At 35.1% G+C, this 19,398-nt stretch overlaps 1 protein-coding gene across 3 annotated transcripts in view; it reads left to right on the forward strand.

Moving 5' to 3' along the window:
• Positions 1-19,398, forward strand: part of CSPP1 (centrosome and spindle pole associated protein 1) — a 61,872-nt gene that overhangs the window by 8,726 nt on the left and 33,748 nt on the right. For 2 of the 3 annotated variants that reach the window (XM_053965824.1, XM_053965833.1), the window contains exons 4-11: positions 1,572-1,672; positions 4,859-4,939; positions 7,363-7,464; positions 10,977-11,422; positions 15,531-15,632; positions 16,274-16,356; positions 18,081-18,174; positions 19,133-19,190. In XM_053965824.1, coding sequence (XP_053821799.1) covers positions 1,572-1,672; positions 4,859-4,939; positions 7,363-7,464; positions 10,977-11,422; positions 15,531-15,632; positions 16,274-16,356; positions 18,081-18,174; positions 19,133-19,190 — 1,067 coding nt within the window. Of the gene's footprint in view, positions 1-1,571; positions 1,673-2,369; positions 2,394-4,858; positions 4,940-7,362; positions 7,465-10,976; positions 11,423-15,530; positions 15,633-16,273; positions 16,357-18,080; positions 18,175-19,132; positions 19,191-19,398 lie in introns of all 3 variants that reach the window. The other variant, XM_053965815.1, reaches the window with a different exon arrangement.

A 19,398-nucleotide genomic window follows, 5' to 3' on the forward strand; every position in this document is an offset into this window, starting at 1 on the left:
GAGTAAGTTTTTGAAATTGTTTGTTTTCAAATATCCCCCAGATCACTACGCATAATTTTTATCTGAGTGCTTTTCTGGTCGGAAAAAAAAAGTTCTTTCTAACAAAATTAATTTTAAACCACATTCTGTTTGAACACTTCACATATTTGAATCAAAGCACTGGATTCACACTCCTTGTCTCCTTGTTTTTTGGTACTGAATTTCAGTGGCATCTGTGAAATTACTGAATTAATCTTTTCTCCAACTTATTAGTTGCTTTTTATCTTTTTCTTGGTTTTCTAGAACTAATTCAATGGTAATTAGGCATAAAACAAAAGGCAAGAGCAAGTAGCTGAAACAAACTACTTCTGTATTCTATTCTGCTTTATAACCTCGTTTCTGAAGTTTGAAATGCTACATTTTTTTTAAATGGAACTCACCTTATGTGCAAAATTAGGACAAAAGGAACTTGCAGGTTGGAGAAGTTGTTCCCGTACAGATTTTGGTTAATGGTTGGACTCTGCAGGCTGTTTCAGAATAGCACAGAAAATATTTAATCCAGTATTGGGTTCTTTGGTTCTGTATATCAGGCTGACTCCTGTTTGCCACTTTTTCCCTATTACACTGTTGTCCTGGTTCACGAGGCTAGAACAAGTCAGAATGTATCTTGAGCCAGGCCAAACAAACTACCCTACAATATATTAGGACTGATCTAAGAATAAGTATTGAATTCCCTCTCTTCCCTTTTACTCCTTGCTACTATTTTTGCATAGATCATGAGATGTAGAAATGCTTTTAGAGAAACGATATTAAATAATAATAGTATACACACTCACTCCCAGTTGTAATCCTTGTCATTAGTTGTGTGATTTTGTGGAATTCACTACTCTGTGGAGAGTGGTAAAAGTGACTGCAGAGATGGGCTTCTGGGGTAGAGGATGTTTCTTATAAAGTACTTTGAAATGTATTTTGGGAACAGCAAACCGCTTGCATAGCATTATATTTTACTATATTTTAAGAGTGCAGCTATGAGACCTGAGCTGTTATGAGTAATCTCAGAAAAGTACTTATGTGTTTTGGGTCTACTATGATTAAAAACACTGAGGTGGAAAGAAAAATATGGTCAGATTCCCTCTAGTTGTGTAGGAGCAAACAAATTTTTCACATGCTAAACAAATAGCTTGTTGCTTTCATTTGGGAAGTATGTTTTCTATTGTGTGGTAAACACAGCTTAAAATATCAGGATAATTTATAAGCTCACATGTCAAAGGAGATTTCTTTGGAAACATACATTGACAAAAGAAATATGTACAATATTCAAATAAATTCAGCTTATGTTGCTTTTTTTTTTGTAATGGGAAGAAAAAGTCAAAGGATGACAGGAGAACTATCCAAATACCAGCCTATTTTTCTATGCTTTTCACTCAACTACTCATACAGAGAAGGTGTTTTTTTTCAGCTGTCATGTAATTACTGGTTGTATGGTTAATTTTTTTTTTATTGCTTGTGTCTAATAAAAATCCAGACATAGCTTTTGCTTTGTATTGATGCAGAATAGTAAATAATGATATTTAATGACATTAAACTTCCAGGTGACTATGGCTTGAGTTTGCCTCTTGGAGAAGAATACGAACGAAAAAAGCATAAGCTCAAAGAGGAACTTCGACAGGATTACAGGCGGTATCTTTCTCAGGTAAAGTGTCTTGTCTGGTTGCTGGACTTTAGTGAGTCTCTTAAAATTATTCTCTCATTTAATTGAATGAAAATATCTGTAGAAAAGTTTTTAAGGAGGCATTCATTATGAGCAATGGCTAATTTTGAAGACTTGAGTGAAAGTAATTTCAAAACATTTTGTTTATGTATTTTAGGCTTCTACAGATCTCGTTGCCGTGTGATGACTACATATTATTTAGTACACTTCTTTCTGAATATTTTATTTATTTGTTTTTGCTTCTTTTTTTTTTTTTTTTTTTGTTAAGAATTTAAAAGCTGTTACTTCCTGAAGTACTTATGTATTCTATGGTCTGTAATTGGGGTAAGAATATCCCTGTACATAATGTGACTCCACTTGACAGCTTCTTTTCAATTTTAGAAAGGAATACCTTTGATGTTTTGCTTAACGTGATTTACTAAATGTCACAATAAATTTAAATTTGAAATTATATGTATGAAATGTCATCATCTTGGGAATATTCTGTAGCTGCTCTGCATGAATCAGAAAAAAATAAGGAACCAAATAATTTCTGTTTTATGAAAATACTATTTACCAGTGTCTTTAGTTCTTAAAATGAGTGAATGGATTTGCTTTAAGAAAGGAAGTATCTATTGTTAAGTCAAATTTTTTTGACTCAAAGACTCCTTTTGAATAGTATCTTTTCCCTGATTTTTAGGGAATTTCACAGGCAAAAAGAAAGGTAGGGTGCCTTTAATATTATTTTCTTTTCTTTCAAATTAGTTGCTTTTTGCTTTGTTTGAAAACTTTATGCTCCTGGAATTCAAAAAATCATTACATTTATTTGTGCTCTGTGCATTTATGCATGCTGTGGTGATCAGTTGTGACTAACAGCATTGCTTGCTTTGTGCACAATGATTACTTACATATATTATTTTCCATTCATAAGTTTTTAAAACACTTGTTGATTTACTTTTCCCTATGCAGTTGCCATTGTTGCTGTCTAATGCTGGCTCTACAGTAGTTTTTATTTTATTAGACATTTGCTTCAGGGATTATCAGTTATGTAGATAGTAAGAGTTCAGGATTTTCTTTCTTGGTATACATATTTAATAAAGCTAGAATAAAATAGTAACTTATATAAATATAAAATATATCATTGCAACCAGAGTCAGAGCTTTTTTCTTTTCTGTCTCCACTCATCAGTGGTGCTTAGGGAAGCAGTAAAGGCAGTTATTTAGCACTTACTGGCCAGAATGCAAGAATACAAACAAGCATTATGAGGAAAAAATAACACTTCTGGTGTTATTTTTACAAGCTTTGTTTAACTAATTTTAATGCTTTAAATATTTTTATACTTTTGTGTATCTATAATTTTGAAATTTAATGCTGTCCATCCAAATTGTTCAGATTGAGCAACATCAGTAAAGGACCAGGAGGTAATGCGGTTGAAACACAGTCTGCTGGTTTTTTCTGGGGTTTTGAATAACATGCATATGATACAAATTGTCTGTATTAGCATGCACTAGATTTCTTAAATAGCATCAGCAGAATCAACAGATAAACTGTCTTTTTAACCTCTAACCAAAATCAACCTTATGTAATTTTTGTTTCTTGATTAATTTAAAACTCCAAAAATAATTTTGATTATTTTCAAAGTCAGAATATAATTTTACAACTTCATGTTTCATAATTATCACCAAAGCACCCAAATAATATAATTTTTACATCAACTTCTAATGTTTCATTCTCATCTAGACTTCAAGGTTTACAAGGCCTTTTTATTTGTGTGTTTAGTAGTACATGTTAGCTATATTAAGCTGGTAAGGACTGAGGAAGAACTAAGATAGTAATCTCTAATTTCTTTTTCCCACCTAAAGAAAACTGGTGAAACTTTTTAGCAGTTCTCATAGTGATATTTTTTGTGAATAACTTGCTTAGTCTTGCTTGTGTAGAAAAATGCAGCTTCCTTACCAGGTTCTGATTTTGGAAAAGATGTTTGTAAATTCAGAGGTAATCTCTAGATACATCTTCAAAATGCATGCAAAGAATTACTTAATAATGAGAATTACAATTTATTTACTTTTTCTAATAGAGATAACTTGGTTTTTCATATGAATCTAGTTGTCTTGGTGCTTGAATATCTTTGCATGATATTATATTCCTTAAATCTTTTAATATCTAGTTTGAAATATCATTTATAATGATGTAGGTTTGTACTGGAGCAGGTAGAGCTCTTAGTTCTTGACATTCCTCTAAGCATTTAGGCCACATTGCATCATAGATAACCAAAGGAAACAATGCTTGTGAAATACTGTATTTCACCATTCAGCCCATGACATACAAATAAATGATCTTTTTATTAATAAGATTTATGAAACATATGATTGACTGGAAATTGCTGGGTATGCTTTTAATAAAGGAGTGATGTATGACAAACCCTCTAGACCTGGACTCCTAACAGCCTGCACCAGCACTGGTATTTGGTTTGAAGAGCAGGTACTTTGACTTGCTGCACAGCCCAGGTCCCAAGCTGTGCCCCAGGGATCCATGTGGAGCAACAACCACTGGTTTTGATGGGAAGCCAACTACTGGTTTTGATGGGAAGCTCTGCTCTGAAAGTGGCTGATGGCCCATAAAGAATGACAACATTTGGTGGTGGGTCATTATCCTGGAAAATTTGGGCACTGCTGGTGTGGGAAACACTGTTGAGATAGAGGGGTGCTACTGTTAGCATGAATTCCATCTGTTGAAATAAGAGGTAGACATATGTTTTCTGCTGTTAGAAAAAGCAATTTTTCATCTTGAGTAAGAAAGTATCGTGGAAGATTCCTTTTAGGTTTGTACAGACACTTGTGTTTGTGCTACAGAAGAATTGACTGGGGTTTCTTTGAATAAAAATAGTTTCTTTTTTTAATATGGAGACTAACTTACATAATACTGGAAATAGTTTAACATGGAAGAAATGACACTTTCAAACTCAAGCTTAAAACTTGATAAAGACATTTACTTCCTGCATTCCTTGACTTCACTTCATTTATGTGTTCCAAGAACATCCTACATTTTCAGAATGTAAAGATTGTCTCAGTCTTTATTTCATCAAATTGCTGAAATTACTTGAGAAAATATAATACCTAACACCTCTTTAATGAGTAAAATTTGGTATTTTAAAGTGTATTGAATGGTTTTAAATTTTTTTTAATGTAGAAAAATTATCTGACTACTGATGAAGTAGATCCATATACTCAGGGATTATCTCTTCCTATTGATGAGCGAAGATCTGCCAAGGTAAATATATGAAGGAAATTAATTAAATTGGGTATAACTTGAAAATGTACCTGGGTGTTGAAACTATTACAGAAAAAATATTTCCACTTAAGTTTTTTGTTGTTGTTGGGTTTTTTCTTTTTTTTTTTCCTTACACAAATGAATGTTTTTGGAGGTGATAACTAGTAATAATTCTCAGAAAAGTGTTTTCCTTCCATTTCTTCTTAAATTTTTAATCCTAGGTTACCTGTATTCTTAAGTTTTAGATATTTGGTTTTTATTATGTAGATATAATTCTATACTGATACTAGTTTGAGGTTTGCTACCTCTGAGCCACACTTTTAGAGCACTGATCTGTTCAAAAACTCTAGTGGTTGTGCTTGTTTTGTTCAGCAATCACTATTGATCTGATCGCCTGCCCTCATGCTGCTGGCGTTATAGTCCTAGTTTCTTTCTTATGTTTGCTTTTAAATTGATCATGAAGTTGATTCAGCAGAAACATTGTAATTTAGCAACAATTTATCAGTATTTTTTCTGACAAATACTACTGTTTGGTTCTTAAGATTGGTCATAGAACAGCAGAGGTTCAATGCAATAAGATAACCTAACCTGTGTGGCTGGAGGAGGACCAGACATTTGCACTCTTGGAGGTTTTGTTTGGTTTTTGTTTTTGTTTTTAAACTTTTTTGCCTTCAAGTTGTATTGTTGATCTGTGTTTGGGGCTATGCTGTCACTGGTGCAAGACTTCTGCTGTGGCATGGGTTGGTCTTGCCCTTGTGCTTAAACTTTCTGCCCCTCTTGTGCTCTTGTTTTGGCTGTAGGAAGAGCCAGGTGAGAACTCAAAGTGAAAATTGCTTTTATGAAAAAGCCCTAAACTCCATGTTATACAAGTGTTAAAAGGAGGCAGCAAGAATGAAACACCCAGGAAGGGGGAAAGGACTTCTCAGGGGCAGCATGCACATGTACTGAGTTTATGTTAGCTTCAGGTTCTCATGAACTTTGTATTAACTCTTGCAAGTATGTGTGCTGAAACAGTGAAAAATAAAGTATTTTCGATTAATTTTATGGAAATGAAAGGTGTATTTGTAATAGAAATATGTCTTATCATTGATGGGTTTTATATCATATCAGCTCTGGGCAGGTGTGTTGTATCTTTTTTAGCCATCTATTTGCTGCTCTTGCAGAACCTAAAAGCTGCCAGGAGATGTCACACTGTGCCCTGTTAATCAGTTGGCCTGTGGGCAGAATATCGAGAGGTTAACATTTGCATTTTGGTTTGCTTTATTAGGTCAAATGTGCAGTCACATAGCATATTGAATTTTCTGCTGAGTGTTTTGCCATGTGTTAAAGACAGTGCAACGTTCATGGCTGTCTGCTTCCTTTATATTGTCACTGTTAGAAAACCTATAGAAAACTTTTTTTTCCCTTGGAAAAAAACCCCAAAAATGAAACAATTTTGGAGAGGATTAGTCTAATCTGCAAAAATTTTAGTAATCTGGTATTTATGTTATGATTGAGATATAAATTATTTTTGTTTGAAATTTGTTCATGAGAAAGTAAATTTATGTGTGATGCTCAGATTTTGTAAATACTTTTGCTTTTTTATAGGGAAATGCCACAATGGAAAAGAGCCTAATTCATAATACTGTAGTATAATTCTCTTTTTTCCTTTATATCATTGTTGGAACGAGGTAGATTAAGAGATACCCCATGCTCTAAACGGGAACTAATATCAAGAAATAATACAAATTAGAGTTTGCTTTATCTGGAGACTTTTGTATTTCATATTATATTATCAGGCTGTTGATGTACAATTCATGTATATTTTTAGATCTGAGAAAGCTGATTATAAATGTTAACATGTTGCAAAAGCAGCTAGGACAACAAGCATAGGTCTTGCATTCTTTGCACTTTTGACTGTTTGCAGTCAGTTTAATTGCTTGTTTGAATTTGATAGTTCAAATTGTAATTGATACATCTTGTCTACACTTGTATTTGTTATCCTGTTTTAACTGTGAGGGGGGCAAGTCACAACTAACCTTAACACAAAGAAAGAAATTGTATGTTTGAAAATCAGCTGTAAATACAATCAGAATTAGAAGGTGATTCCTAGTTGTTGGAGTGAGGCTTTGGTAAATTTTGGAATAGGCTTAGCAGGAGGAAACCTACTTGGTTTTAAAGCTGGACCTTGATACACAGTTGTGTCTCTAAGGATTAGAATTCATGCCAAAGAAGCTGATTTATACTTCCAGATTTCAGATTAAGAGAAAATGAATTAAAACCTAAAAGTAATTCAAGCCTTTCTTGTACATCACAAAGAATGTGAAAGGGGGGGGAGGTTGCAAACACACAGTTTGCATTTATTCATTTAGTACTGCAATTCTATGAAGTTAAAAGCTGCTAAAAATGCAAAATTATGATGCCTTTGTCAATGCCTATTTTAGGAGAGATTACGGCTTGAAAGAAACAAGGAATACAATCAATATCTCAGGGATAAAGAAGAATGGAATGAAAGGCTAAGGAAATTAGGGAAGAAAAACAGAGAGGTAATACAATTTTATAGTCTTATCATTGACTCAGACGTACAAAGTAAGACAAAACCCACAAATAATGTTATTTTTATTAATGCATTAAGCAAGTCCTGGTTACAACTCACATAGTGCAGTTCCTGATTCCTGCTTCCATCTGTCTGTCTGGTAGGATTGTTTTGTGTGTCTGAAGCAAATCCTGCATTGTTCTTGATGATAAAAGTGATATCCAAAAAAGCTATCTATTTGAACAAAATATTGAACTCCACACAGTGTTCCTTAGCTTTTGTTTGTGGATGCCTTTTTCCTCTGTCATGTAGAAGGCCAGGCAAGTGTAGCAGCCATACAGAATATGGAGCTGTACATTTGTGAATAAAAATCAAGAAGCCATTACTGCTGAAAGTGTACTAGACATAGTCTAATCCAGTTCTGAGGCCTTGGATTTGTATGGCAGTAAGCAGCTAGGAACACACACACACACACCCCTCTGTTGGAAGGGGGAGAGAATCAGAAGATTGAAAGTGAGAAATAGTGTAGGTTGAGTTAAAGACAGTTTAATAGGTAAATTAAAAGCTGCTCACACAAGCAAAGCAAATCAAGGAATTCATTCACTTCCTCTGGGCAGGTGTTCAGCCATCCTCAGAAAAGTTGGGCTCTGCCATATGTAACTGTGACTTGTCAAGGCAAATGCCATACTCAGAATGTTCCCCTTCTTTCATGTTGAGCATGACCCCCATGAGTGGAATATCCTTGGTCAGCTGGAATAATCTATCCTGGTTGTGTCCCTTCCCAACTTCCCGTGTACCTGAAGCCTCCTTGCTGGTGGAGCAGTGTAAGAAGCAGAAAAGCCCTTGACACTAGTGCTATTCAGTAGGAATTAAATTATCCTTGTCTTGTCAACACTGTTTTCACCACAAATCTAAAACATAGCATAATACAAGCTACTATGAAGAAATTTGTGCAAACCAAAACTAGTGCAATAGCTAGTGGGATTTTTAGGTCTGATTAGCATTGTTGTGAGACTCTTTGTTTTAGTAATCTGGAAGCAATATATTAATCTGTAAAATCTTCTTAACTTTAAAATTTTGTCTAGAATAGGTAAATTTCGTTTTTAAAATATTTTTGCCTGAGTTTAGTGATGGACTGTAATAATTTGGGACTCTCATCTAGTGAACGTTTTTATAAGATTTAGAAGAAAAGTTTAAGAAGTCCTTCTGTAGCCCTGTTCTTTTGAGAGTTTTAAAGTTCTTCTAAAAGTTTTCTATGTCTTCTGATGTTTACATGTTTCTACTGAATCTTCTCACACTGTTCATGTAAATAATTATTGTTTTGCATTCTTCTTTGTGGGTGGAGAAAATTGATAGACTGTTAGTTTGACCAGTGTGGTTGGAGAGGTGGCAATTTCACCCTCCAATCCACTGTCACTTTTGGGTTGCTATATATTGCAGAATCAGAAAATAAAGTTCTCTCTTTTAGTTCTTTTTCTTCCCTCTTTTACATAACATGTGTCTGTGAGTTATTTCGTGTTGTAGTGTGACAGTCCTTCCACTTCTTTTTAATATGAAAATTATAAGGTGTACAGTATTGTGAAAGCTAGGTCATTCTATAAAAGACCTTGTATTTGTATCCAAAACAGCTGGAAGTTTATTGTCTTCCTTACAACAGTTGGCAAGTGCAAATCCCCCTGTATTTGTAATTTCTGTCTTGAAGAATGTTTCTTGTCTATCTCTAGAAAGATTGTTTTCTTATGAGAAACATCTTTTCCTTCAAGTGCACTGGAGTTTCATATAGTTGAAAACTGTTTTAATTTGTGAAGGCAGCATTCAGGCTTCCTTCAGGCTGCCTTTCTAAAAGGTAGCATTCAGGCTTCCTTCAAATGTTGGAACTCAATATCTCATTCTTACTTCCTTCTTCAAGGTTTGAAGTGCTACACAGAAATGATTTTACTGTCAGAAAAGAAGAAACGGAAAAAAAAAAAATTGGTCAGGATTTGTTTGGGTTATGCCATCTCTGAGGGGTATTTAACTTGGAGTGAGAGTCAAGTTATATATGTGATGTCCAAAATTTGATCCAACAGTTTAGATAGTCATAGGATAAATCCTGCTCTGAGAAGTGTTTTCTTGACAGTTTACATTAGGTTGGTCTGACTTTATTTGGTGGAGTTTTGAAAGGATGGAGAATCCACAGTCCTCTGGGCAGCCCATTCCACTGCTTTAACTGCTTGATCCGAACTTCTGTGCCTCTGTATCCCATTGTAATTTTTCTTTGCTGCAACTGTGGCTGTTGGTTCTTTGAAAACCATGAATACTGGTGTCTCTGTAACCACACAGGGACTGCAATTGCTAGTTCCTCCTGCCCTGTACACACTCTCCTTAAACTTTTTCCAGGCTTAATAAGCCCAGCTCTGTCAGCTTCTCCTTGAATAGCTCAAATACCTCAACCATCTCAGTAGCCACACTCTGCACTTTCTCCAGTTCATCAGTATCTCTGGGGAGAGGAGGCAGAGACTGGGCACGCTACACCAGAACCTAAATGCTAGATAAATACTGAGCAGAGAAGGATCACTTGCCTTGACCTGTGCAGATGCTGCTGCCCAGGGTGTGGTTAGCAGTCATCGCTGCAAGCGTGCTCTGCTGCCTCAGTGTTCAGCTCCTTGCCCATGACTAACCCAGGCCTTTTTCTGCAGAGCGTCTCTCTAGGTGCTCAGTGCCCAGCCTGTCCTGGTGCATGGCACTGTTCTGTCTCAGATGCAGAGGTTTGCCATTGCATTTATTGATTTTTATGAGCCTTTTGTCAGCATGTTTCTCCAGTCTGTCAAGACCCTTCTGAGTGGCAGCCATACCCTCTAGTGTATTGATCCTTCTTCCCAGTTTGGTGTTATTTACATCCTTAATTTGTTTTTCATTACATATTATAAAGTATGAGTTACTGTTGTCTTTATTCTATACTGGAAAGATTAGATCAAAGATTAGTACACAGAAATACTACAGGATTTATGCAAAGCCATTGTTTTTGTAAGGACTGTGTATTGAACACTAGTCCAGAGTGTCGTAGGGTCGTTTTTTATCTACTTAACTATCTTTTCTCATAATGACATTTCCTGAGGAGTAGAGAAATAGATTAAGAAATGCTCAGGTTAAAAGGTTGTACTCGTAGGTAAGAAGTATTACAGACTTGCCTGTATCTGGGTAGAATGAAGATACCTAGTCTCTTGATGAAGTAAATTTTGAAGTGTTTTTTTGATTCTTTGCACCTCAAAAATGGAAGGTCAGATTGAAGTTCATAAAGGATCTGTCCAGTATTGATACTCATTCTTCTGAAAGACATTAGATAAAAGGAAGACTACATTTTTTTCCTCCAAGAAAAATGAATAAGAGCCTAGCTTTTAAGCACTTCTTGAATCTAGTATTTTCTTTGCTCACCTCTTGCCTTTCTTCTTGTTTTGGGTTTATTTGAAGAAATACAAAACTAAGGTTTTACTCAATGTGATTTCTTTATATTCAACTCTCAATATTGTTTCCATTAAACAGAATGAGATGCACAGGAATAAAACACCTATTGCTGTTACCAGGCTCCAGCCAGAATTACATACAGAAGTCCAGCCTTGTAACACAGGTGCAGAACCTCCCAAGAAGGATGCTTTTACTTCCACAGAAGGTTGTGAAGAGCTGCTAAATAAGAGATGGCTGGAGGAAGACAGGTACCACAGGTTAGGTGATGAGGTTGAATTGAGAAGTCGACTATTAAATAAAAGATTTGATGAGGATTTGGATGGTCCCAATCAAAGACATCATGGATTTGCTAGCCAATCTGTAATTCCTACTAGGAATCATCGCAGAATTGATGAAGATGGTGATTTTGGTAGAAGATACTACAGAGTGGACTATGATCCTGAGACAAATGCAGAAATGGACCCTAGATTTAGATCTGAAAGCACCTATGACAGAAAAACTCCCCGGGGTTTTTATGCTGAAAGGTATTCTTGATTCTGTTTTCTCCTTTATTTCTGTAGTGCTTGTTGATGGCCATGGTTTACTCACTTTAAATATTAGGGAAGATTCCTGTGTGAGAGCAGGATTGTTGTACTTACTTTTGTACTTACAAAAAGGACCTTTGCAATAATCTATAGAAAAAGTATTGAAGAATTGGATCAATCCCTAAGACTATACATATATTAAGAGGCATTTTATATATCATTGCAAACCAAGGATATTAGAGAAACTACCCCAGAAGCAGCAGTCCACAGTTTGTTTTTATGAAGTGTGGTTTGCCAGAAAACATATTTGAAAGCAAACCCCTGCACTGAGAACCCAATGTTACCTCTGTTTTCTTAGTCTGTAGTAGTTACAACAAGTCAGTTTTCAGTTCAGATTCCAAAATCGGTTTGAGCTTCAATTTTTGGTACGTGTGACTATGCGTAAAAAATGTAAAAGTCAATTTTTTAAAAACTCTCTGTTTTACTCCATGTCTTGCTAAATTACAGGCTTTAAACATCTGTGTAATTGAACCAAATCCTGATGGTTGTAATAGGTGCTAATCTCTGTGAAAACTACACATTTATGAAAGCCCAAACCAAACAAAAGCAGGTGTCTTATATAAATCATTCAGGGAGAAAACTGATATGTACTGTTCAGTATTAAATAGTCTTTACTGTGTTAACTGATACATCAGTTGGGTTACTTTGACATAAATTGTTAATCTTTCTCTTCTAGCTTACTCATTTAAAAGAAGAAAAAAGTAAAGCCTTCTCAGTCATTCAGGGTTTGGCACTCTGGCCACCTTTAGGTATTCCATTGCAAGAACTGGTTGCTTTCAAAACCAGATGGCTTGTTTTCTGAAACAGCACCAAATTTGAAATTTGTTCATACAGCTAAATAAAGCAATAAAGTTTATTGTAAATAAATTTTCAAATTATATTTTAAAAGTGTTAATTTGTTCCCTTTCCAGGTCTTGGGAACATGAGTGTTGTAGTTATTTTTATTTGTGTTAAGCCTGTTGCCAGAATTATTTTCCTGCACTTGCTTCAATGAAGGAGCCACCAGTGTTCTTCCTTTGCAAGGCAAAATAAACACTTTTTCTTTTTGCTAGAATTAACACTTCTAGGAAAAAAAAGGCAAATTTTACCACTCTCAACAGTGTTGAATATTACTATTACGTTTTGTTGTTAGTTGCTGGTGGATGGGTTAAATGGTCTTTTGAGTCATTGTTTACAGGGATAATTTTCTGGATAGTATGTAAGTTAATAACTGAGGGGAGGGGAAAGGCTCCTCTACTAGAAAAGCAATTTCTGAATTCAATGAACTCATATTTCATTTCAAATGCCAAGAGAGTTAGAATAATTTTTCTCCAAAAATAGCTCTTGATATTCTTTCTCAGGCTTTAAAAAAAGTAATCATAAAGGAAGTAAGTCAGTGGAAAAAATGAAATGTCTGGAAGTATTTGGGAGAGGGAGACTCTAGTAAATGTATTATTGCTAATTTTCAGACTGTGTTCTGGTGTGCTTCTAAAAAAAGTGTATTTATTCATACAATGTTTCTGAAAAAGAGTAGCAAATGGAAACAGTGGTTAAATAGATGAGAGGAACAAGATTGTCTGTTTTCTGCTGAGATTCAGAAAAAAGACTGCAAAATTCAAAATTCGTTCCATTCTGTAGTGTATTATTGGTGGAAATGAGCAGATGAGCTTTTGGGATAGAGCGGACTTGTCCTATAGTTTTTCAGAAAGAAAAATAATTAGAAGCTTAACTTGGTGTCTTAACAAAGACAATCAAAATTTTTTGAAACTAACAGCACTGTTTAATTCTCTGTGTTAGTTAATACTCAGAAGGATGTGTCCTCTTTTTATTAGGTAGCTGTTTGCCACTGTCTAATGCAGTTGGACAGAGTCTATTATTTAAATGAAAGTAACCATTTAATAATGCTTTGGGGTTTACTTTGTTTCACAAAGAATTTATAGAGAACTATATAAATAAAATATCAACAAGTATGGTGTTTGAACCAGCAGTAGATATCATGTTGAATATTACTAGATTAGTTTTTAGTTATTCCAGAAATCATGTACGGTGCTTATAAATATCTGTGACTAATATATTACCAGGCAATCCATGAGATACTTGGAGAGACCTCTGAAACTGCTTTATCTCCAGTTTTCTTTTAAAAGAGAATAGAGAAGACAGTCTTATCTTTGCTATAGGCAGACTTGGTGCATCTTCTTTTAAGAAGCTGCTGGACCATTACCTAAATTCCCTGGACTTAATTTTATACAGAAGATTGTTTGGGTTTTTTGGTGTATATTTTCTACTAATGTATTTTTATTCAGTATATTTTCTACTTATGAATTTTTATTTCAGTATTTCTTTATTAAATGTGATTTTTAATCTAGTATTTTTTTCTCCTTTGAAAAAGAGCTCCACTTAACCTCCTATGAAGTAAATTCGGTCTCTTCAAGGAGGAACTTAGGTGACACTCATCTTCTGAAGAGTTAGCATTTTTTTTTCTGCATTTCAGGCAAAGTCAACTTTTCCCAAACACACTTGATTCATGATAGAAACTAAATTCAAAAGGAGGCATATTTTTATTTGCTCTACTGAAGTTCTCAGGTTTTTATATGGGGTTTATTAGTTTGGAGAGGCAGATGTTCATAACAGGACTTTTTAGAAGAGCTTCTGTTTTGATGGAGGCACAAGGTCTGTGGCATATTTCAACAAACAGAAATGGTGACCGGGAAGTGAGAAGAATTGGAAAATGTTTTAAGTTCTTAGAAGTGGAATGCTTTAATCCATCCCTAGCTGTCAGGTCTGTCCTGTAAACAGGAGACAGCAGCTTCTTGATTGAATTGGGCCAACATGGCCTGCTGTGCTAAGCTGGCTACAAAAAAAGTTTGCCTCTTAAATTCCAAGGTTTTTTTTTTTGTTTTTTTTTTTTTTCTTCTTCCTTCCTACATCTTTTCATTACACTGGAGACTTGTCTTTCTATTTCCTGGCTGTGTTTCAGTCTTATGTGACCAGCCTTGTAAGGAGTAGATTGATTGTTGTCATAAAGATCAACTTGATCATGAAAGATCATATTAAGCCAAGAGGGTAAATGTTCTTTCATTTTGTTCTGGTGGGTTGTTAAGATGCCAGATTAATGTTTAATAATCTGCTTGCATCCTTTTGCCTTTTATTATTGGCTTCTATTTAAATTAGAGATTGGCAGAGCTGTGGTTCTTTTTACATAAAAGAATGAGGTTTTTCCCCCATGTTTACCTAGGTTTTGGGTTTCTTTTTGTTTGCTTAATAGGAAGTCCATGGCTGTGTCCAGCTCTGGAAAAAGTATAACTTTGATAGCATTTGCTGGGTACTTTGTTTTTCATTGAATACCTATTTTTGCCCTATTTTGTCGTGTTAATTTGAAGTCTTCATTATAGAGCTGTTATTTTGCAAGTATGGAGAAGTTTATAAATTCTACTTCCCCAGATCTTTTCAGGAACAGCTCTTTTGTGTCTATACCATATTTGGCAACTCTGAAGTTACTTGAAGTTTCAATCATATGATTTCACTTCTTATGTAGATGACTCTAATTTTAACTCCTGAATTTTTGTATTCACGGTGTTGCCAGTCTTTTGCCACGAACAAAAGTCACCTCACTGTTTTAAAGTCTATCACGTGTGTAGTGAAGTGTAGATTGTCATTGAAGAAGCTTTTCATATCTGAAATGGCTGTTCCACCAGACCTACCCTATAGCTGTGTGCCAAAACCTGTTGAAGATTTCATTGGCTCCTGGGGATTAAGAGCAGCAAGATCTGTTTCAATTAATGCAGTGTGAGTGTCAAAAGCCCAAAACACTCACAAAACACTTAACCAGGCTCATTAGAGAAGGGCTGCAGGAAAGTAGGCTTGGGAATTCACATTCCAGACAGAGAGCTGCCCTGACAGTGCTAGCAAAGTGAATTATTTCTAGAATATTTTGTTATATTTTCAGAACTGGTTCTGCTGTCCAATGTGCATTCAGGCAACAAATGCATTTGCACAAAACTGCTGAACCTTCCATTTCAGATTGGCTGTTTCTAGGCAAGCATAGCTGAGTATTTTTTATTTCTTTAAGGCCCTATCTGAATGGAATGGTAAGAGATGTACCTGCAGATTATGAAGATGAATTAAAGGACAGAGCACGTGTGCGGCCGTTCTCAAGAACTGGAGATTCTAGGTGTGGTATACCATGTACTTTTCTGATAATTGCACTGCAAAATCATGGTGAGACAAAAATGTTGACTTCAAGTCCCAAAACATTGTCTGAAATGCCTGATACTTTTTCCTGCAGCTAGAATATAGTTTAACAAGAAAAACATGTTTCCTCTGAAATTGGCCACTGAAGCTTGCATGCCAATTTTCTTTTTGAATTAAAAGAGCACCTATTCTCCAAGTGATGCCTTTTATTGAGTCAAATACTGTGGAATCCTGTTTTGATAGTAGCTTTAAAATTCCTTTTCTTCCTCTTGTCTTGGTTTTGCACATCCTGAAATGATCTAAGTGGGTGAGGCAGAAGCAGAACACTTGTAAAGTCCTTACATAAACTCTTGACTGGCACCATTCAGTCTGTCAAGCATGGGTGAAGTGCTCAACTGAGTCAGTTTTTCTGATGGCTTCAGAAACCACAGGCAAATGGGAATTATGAGAAAGCCTTTTTGCCAGGCAGTTTCTTCTTTTGCTTGGGATATTTCTTTGGATTGTAGGAAAACTGTCACAAATGTGTCACATAGTGATGCAAGTGAGTCTGTTGTGGTTCCCACAGACTGTGTAAGAAATTCTTGAGTTTGATCACTCCATTTTCTTTTTTGTCTTTGCCAGAAATCAGATACAGATTAGTTCTTCAGCTAGTGAAAAGGCCAAGTCTGCAGGTGAAAGGTGGTATGCAACAGGCCTTGTTCTTGGTATGTATAAAAACCTCGCTAATAACGCTGAGTTAGACTTTCTTTGCATAGGTTATTTCTCCATGTGAATAGTTAAAAACTAGAAAAATGAGCATTTGTTTTTCCTTTTTCTAGTTGTCTCCAAGACTGGTAAATAATAGTTATTTACAAAGAGAAACTAAAGCAAAACATATTCCTTTTCACCCTTTATGTAACTTACTAATTAATTTTTGACTTACTAATTAATTTTGAAGAGCCCAAGCTCCTTCTTAGATTTCATTAACATTTTAAGGCCTAGATAAGTGATTAAATTATTTTTACAAAATGAAGTATGGGAGAAATCTTAACCTCTGTATTGGTAAAGACACTGTTTTACAGTGAATTTTAATTGCAGAAATATGAAAAATGGTACTGTGACAAATGATTCTGGTTATCTCTCCTCTAGCTAGAAAGTTTAACAGGAAACACTAGTATGGAGTGTAATAGAGAGAAATACTGGTGAAGACATAGCATTCTTAGCTGAATTCAGGAAACTATAAGGCAGGAATAAAAGAACTCCAGTAGTTCTTTGGATGGGAGCTTTTGAAGGCAAGCTAGCTTTGAATTATGGCAAAATAGATTAACAGTTGTCAGAATAATTTCTGTTAATTTTATCATTTGAGTTTTGTAATTGTTTAGAGGCAGCATTAAACCAGTGGCGTCATAGGGGTCACTCTGGTCTGCCCAGTCATCTCGTTTGAAGTAACTTGAGGACACAGAGGTGTAAATTTGTACTCCTATCAGTCCTGGTTAGAAGAGTATTGTAAGCTATGTTGTGTAAAGATTAAGTAAATTAAAACTGGAATTTTTTGAAAATGGGAAGTTATTTCAGACTCCCCGAAAGTCACAAGCCATGAGGTTATCTTGCACGTTCTGGTCACTTTGTAGTCCCAGCACAACAGTTAAATAAAAATAAATCAGTCAGTCATGCATTGGGTTTTGTTGCTGTTGCTTATTTGGCTTTTGTTTTAGTTTCTTTCCAGCTTCCTTCTCTTTATTATTCAGGTCTGCTTCACCAGAAATCCAGTCAGTTTGTGTACAGAGTATGTTAAGAGTCTTTGTGTCTAATAGGCATAAAATACAGAAGGTGCTGCTGATGTTTTCTGGGGTTTGTTTTTAAAAATAATAGAGGACCTCTGCACTTATTGTGGGGGAAGTTTTTTGTGTTCCTTAAAATCTATTTGAGCTGTTATCACTGTTTCCTTTTACATACACACATCTGTCGGTACTTTGCTAGTTCTTAGTAGTCATGGGAGCCGTCCTAGAAGTGGAGCAATTTACTTTCCTCCCCATGGGTTTGACTCCCTTCAGTTTTAATGTTCAGTTTTATGCAGAGCAGTGCCTCTTAATTTTGGAGTGCTGTAGTGTATCTTCCTTAGGTGAACATTAGATTAAAAAAAAAAAAAAAAGTTACTTTTTTTAGTCACTGTTGTACCAAATAGCTTTGAAATTTATAGTTTCTTGACTATACAAAACCAGGCAAACTAGGAAATAATAATGAACATGTTAGTAGTTTTGATCATCATACTCCAAAAAAAATTGTCTATTAAAACTAGATACCTTTTTTGTTTTAGTCAGTAGAGATACAGTGCTTGTATAGTCTGCTGTGTTTCAGTTTCTAAATTGACTGAAAGGCAATGTTTTTGTCCAGTGCCTTTTGTGTACTTTGTGGAACATTTACACAAATGTGTGGTCATTTCCATTAGGTGGTCAGGACCGAGAACTTCTTCAAAGGAGAAAGGAGAAATACAGGCAAGAACTAATGGAACAGATGGCTGAGCAACAGCGGAATAAGAGACGGTAATGGAAAGTTACTATCTTCTTAAAAGATAATGGCTGAAATTTAAAGGCATTCCATTAATTCAGTGTGGTAAGAAGCAATTTCATAACTAAGGGATTCCAGGCAGCTGAGTAATACTGCATTTAATGAAACTAATTGTCATGAGAGCTTTAGTTTTTAATGAACATATTCACAAGCTTTCAGTGGAATGAAGAAAACCCAGATACTTTTTCATTTTTACAACTGATTTTTTAGTTTCTTATGGGTAAAGAAGCTTTAACTAAAGTTATCTTTTTTTGCTGGTACAGGATTTCCTAAGTAGTTGGCAAAGTTGAAAATGATTTTGGTTTTGCCCTCCAATTTTGGAAAGTGACCTTTCATTTTTAAAGCATTTGATCATCTGGCTTATGCAGAATAAAATATTCATTTCTTCTTTACCTATTAGTCACTATCTACTGAATTATAGTCTGGATACATAAAAACACACAGCAATATTAGAGAAAGATTAAGGAATTAAAAATTGGCTCCTATTTGACAGTCTCATTGTGATAAAAATTGTATATGCAACACAAGCCTGAGCCCAGAAATTTCAAAACCGTATTTATTGCTGCACTTTTAAATCATTCATTTCAATGTCTTTGATATTAACTTCTTAAATGTGAATAAAAACAAATTTTTTAGGAATGTTCTGAAAAGTTGTAGTAAAAAAGAGTTGTGGTGGTTTCTCCTTTTATGGTAGTTGGATTTTTACTAGGTGAAATGGGTGATAGCCAGATACTTCTTCAGAGTTCTCTGTATTTACAAATATTATATAATTTCTTTCCCTGATTCTAGAAGAATTCAAGCAGAATCATTGTCTTCTGTTATCCTGTGCTTTCAGAGTTCTTTTAACTAGAGTTGTGAATTTGTTCTTTGAAAGAATTAATATAGTTGTTATTGCTTTCTGATTAGATTCTTTTTTTTACAAAAACAAAACAGTGAGAAGGAACTTGAGCTCTCAGTTGCTGCCTCTGGAGCTCGAGACCCAGAAAAGAAGGTAAGAAATTTGGATTTTCTTTCATCTATATAGCCTATTCTTTGTTTTCTCACATGCACACTGTGGTTGCTCAGTCACAAAACTCTGTGGAGTTTCTATAAAATGATAAATGTTGGGCTATTTAATAGGGCATCAGTGTACAACAAAATGGAAGCCCAGGATGATGAGGCTGTGTCACGGTTTAACCCCAGCCAGCAGCCAAGCCTCA

Source organism: Vidua chalybeata, chromosome 1 (assembly GCF_026979565.1).
Source record: "Vidua chalybeata isolate OUT-0048 chromosome 1, bVidCha1 merged haplotype, whole genome shotgun sequence".
Lineage (NCBI taxonomy): Eukaryota > Metazoa > Chordata > Aves > Passeriformes > Viduidae > Vidua > Vidua chalybeata.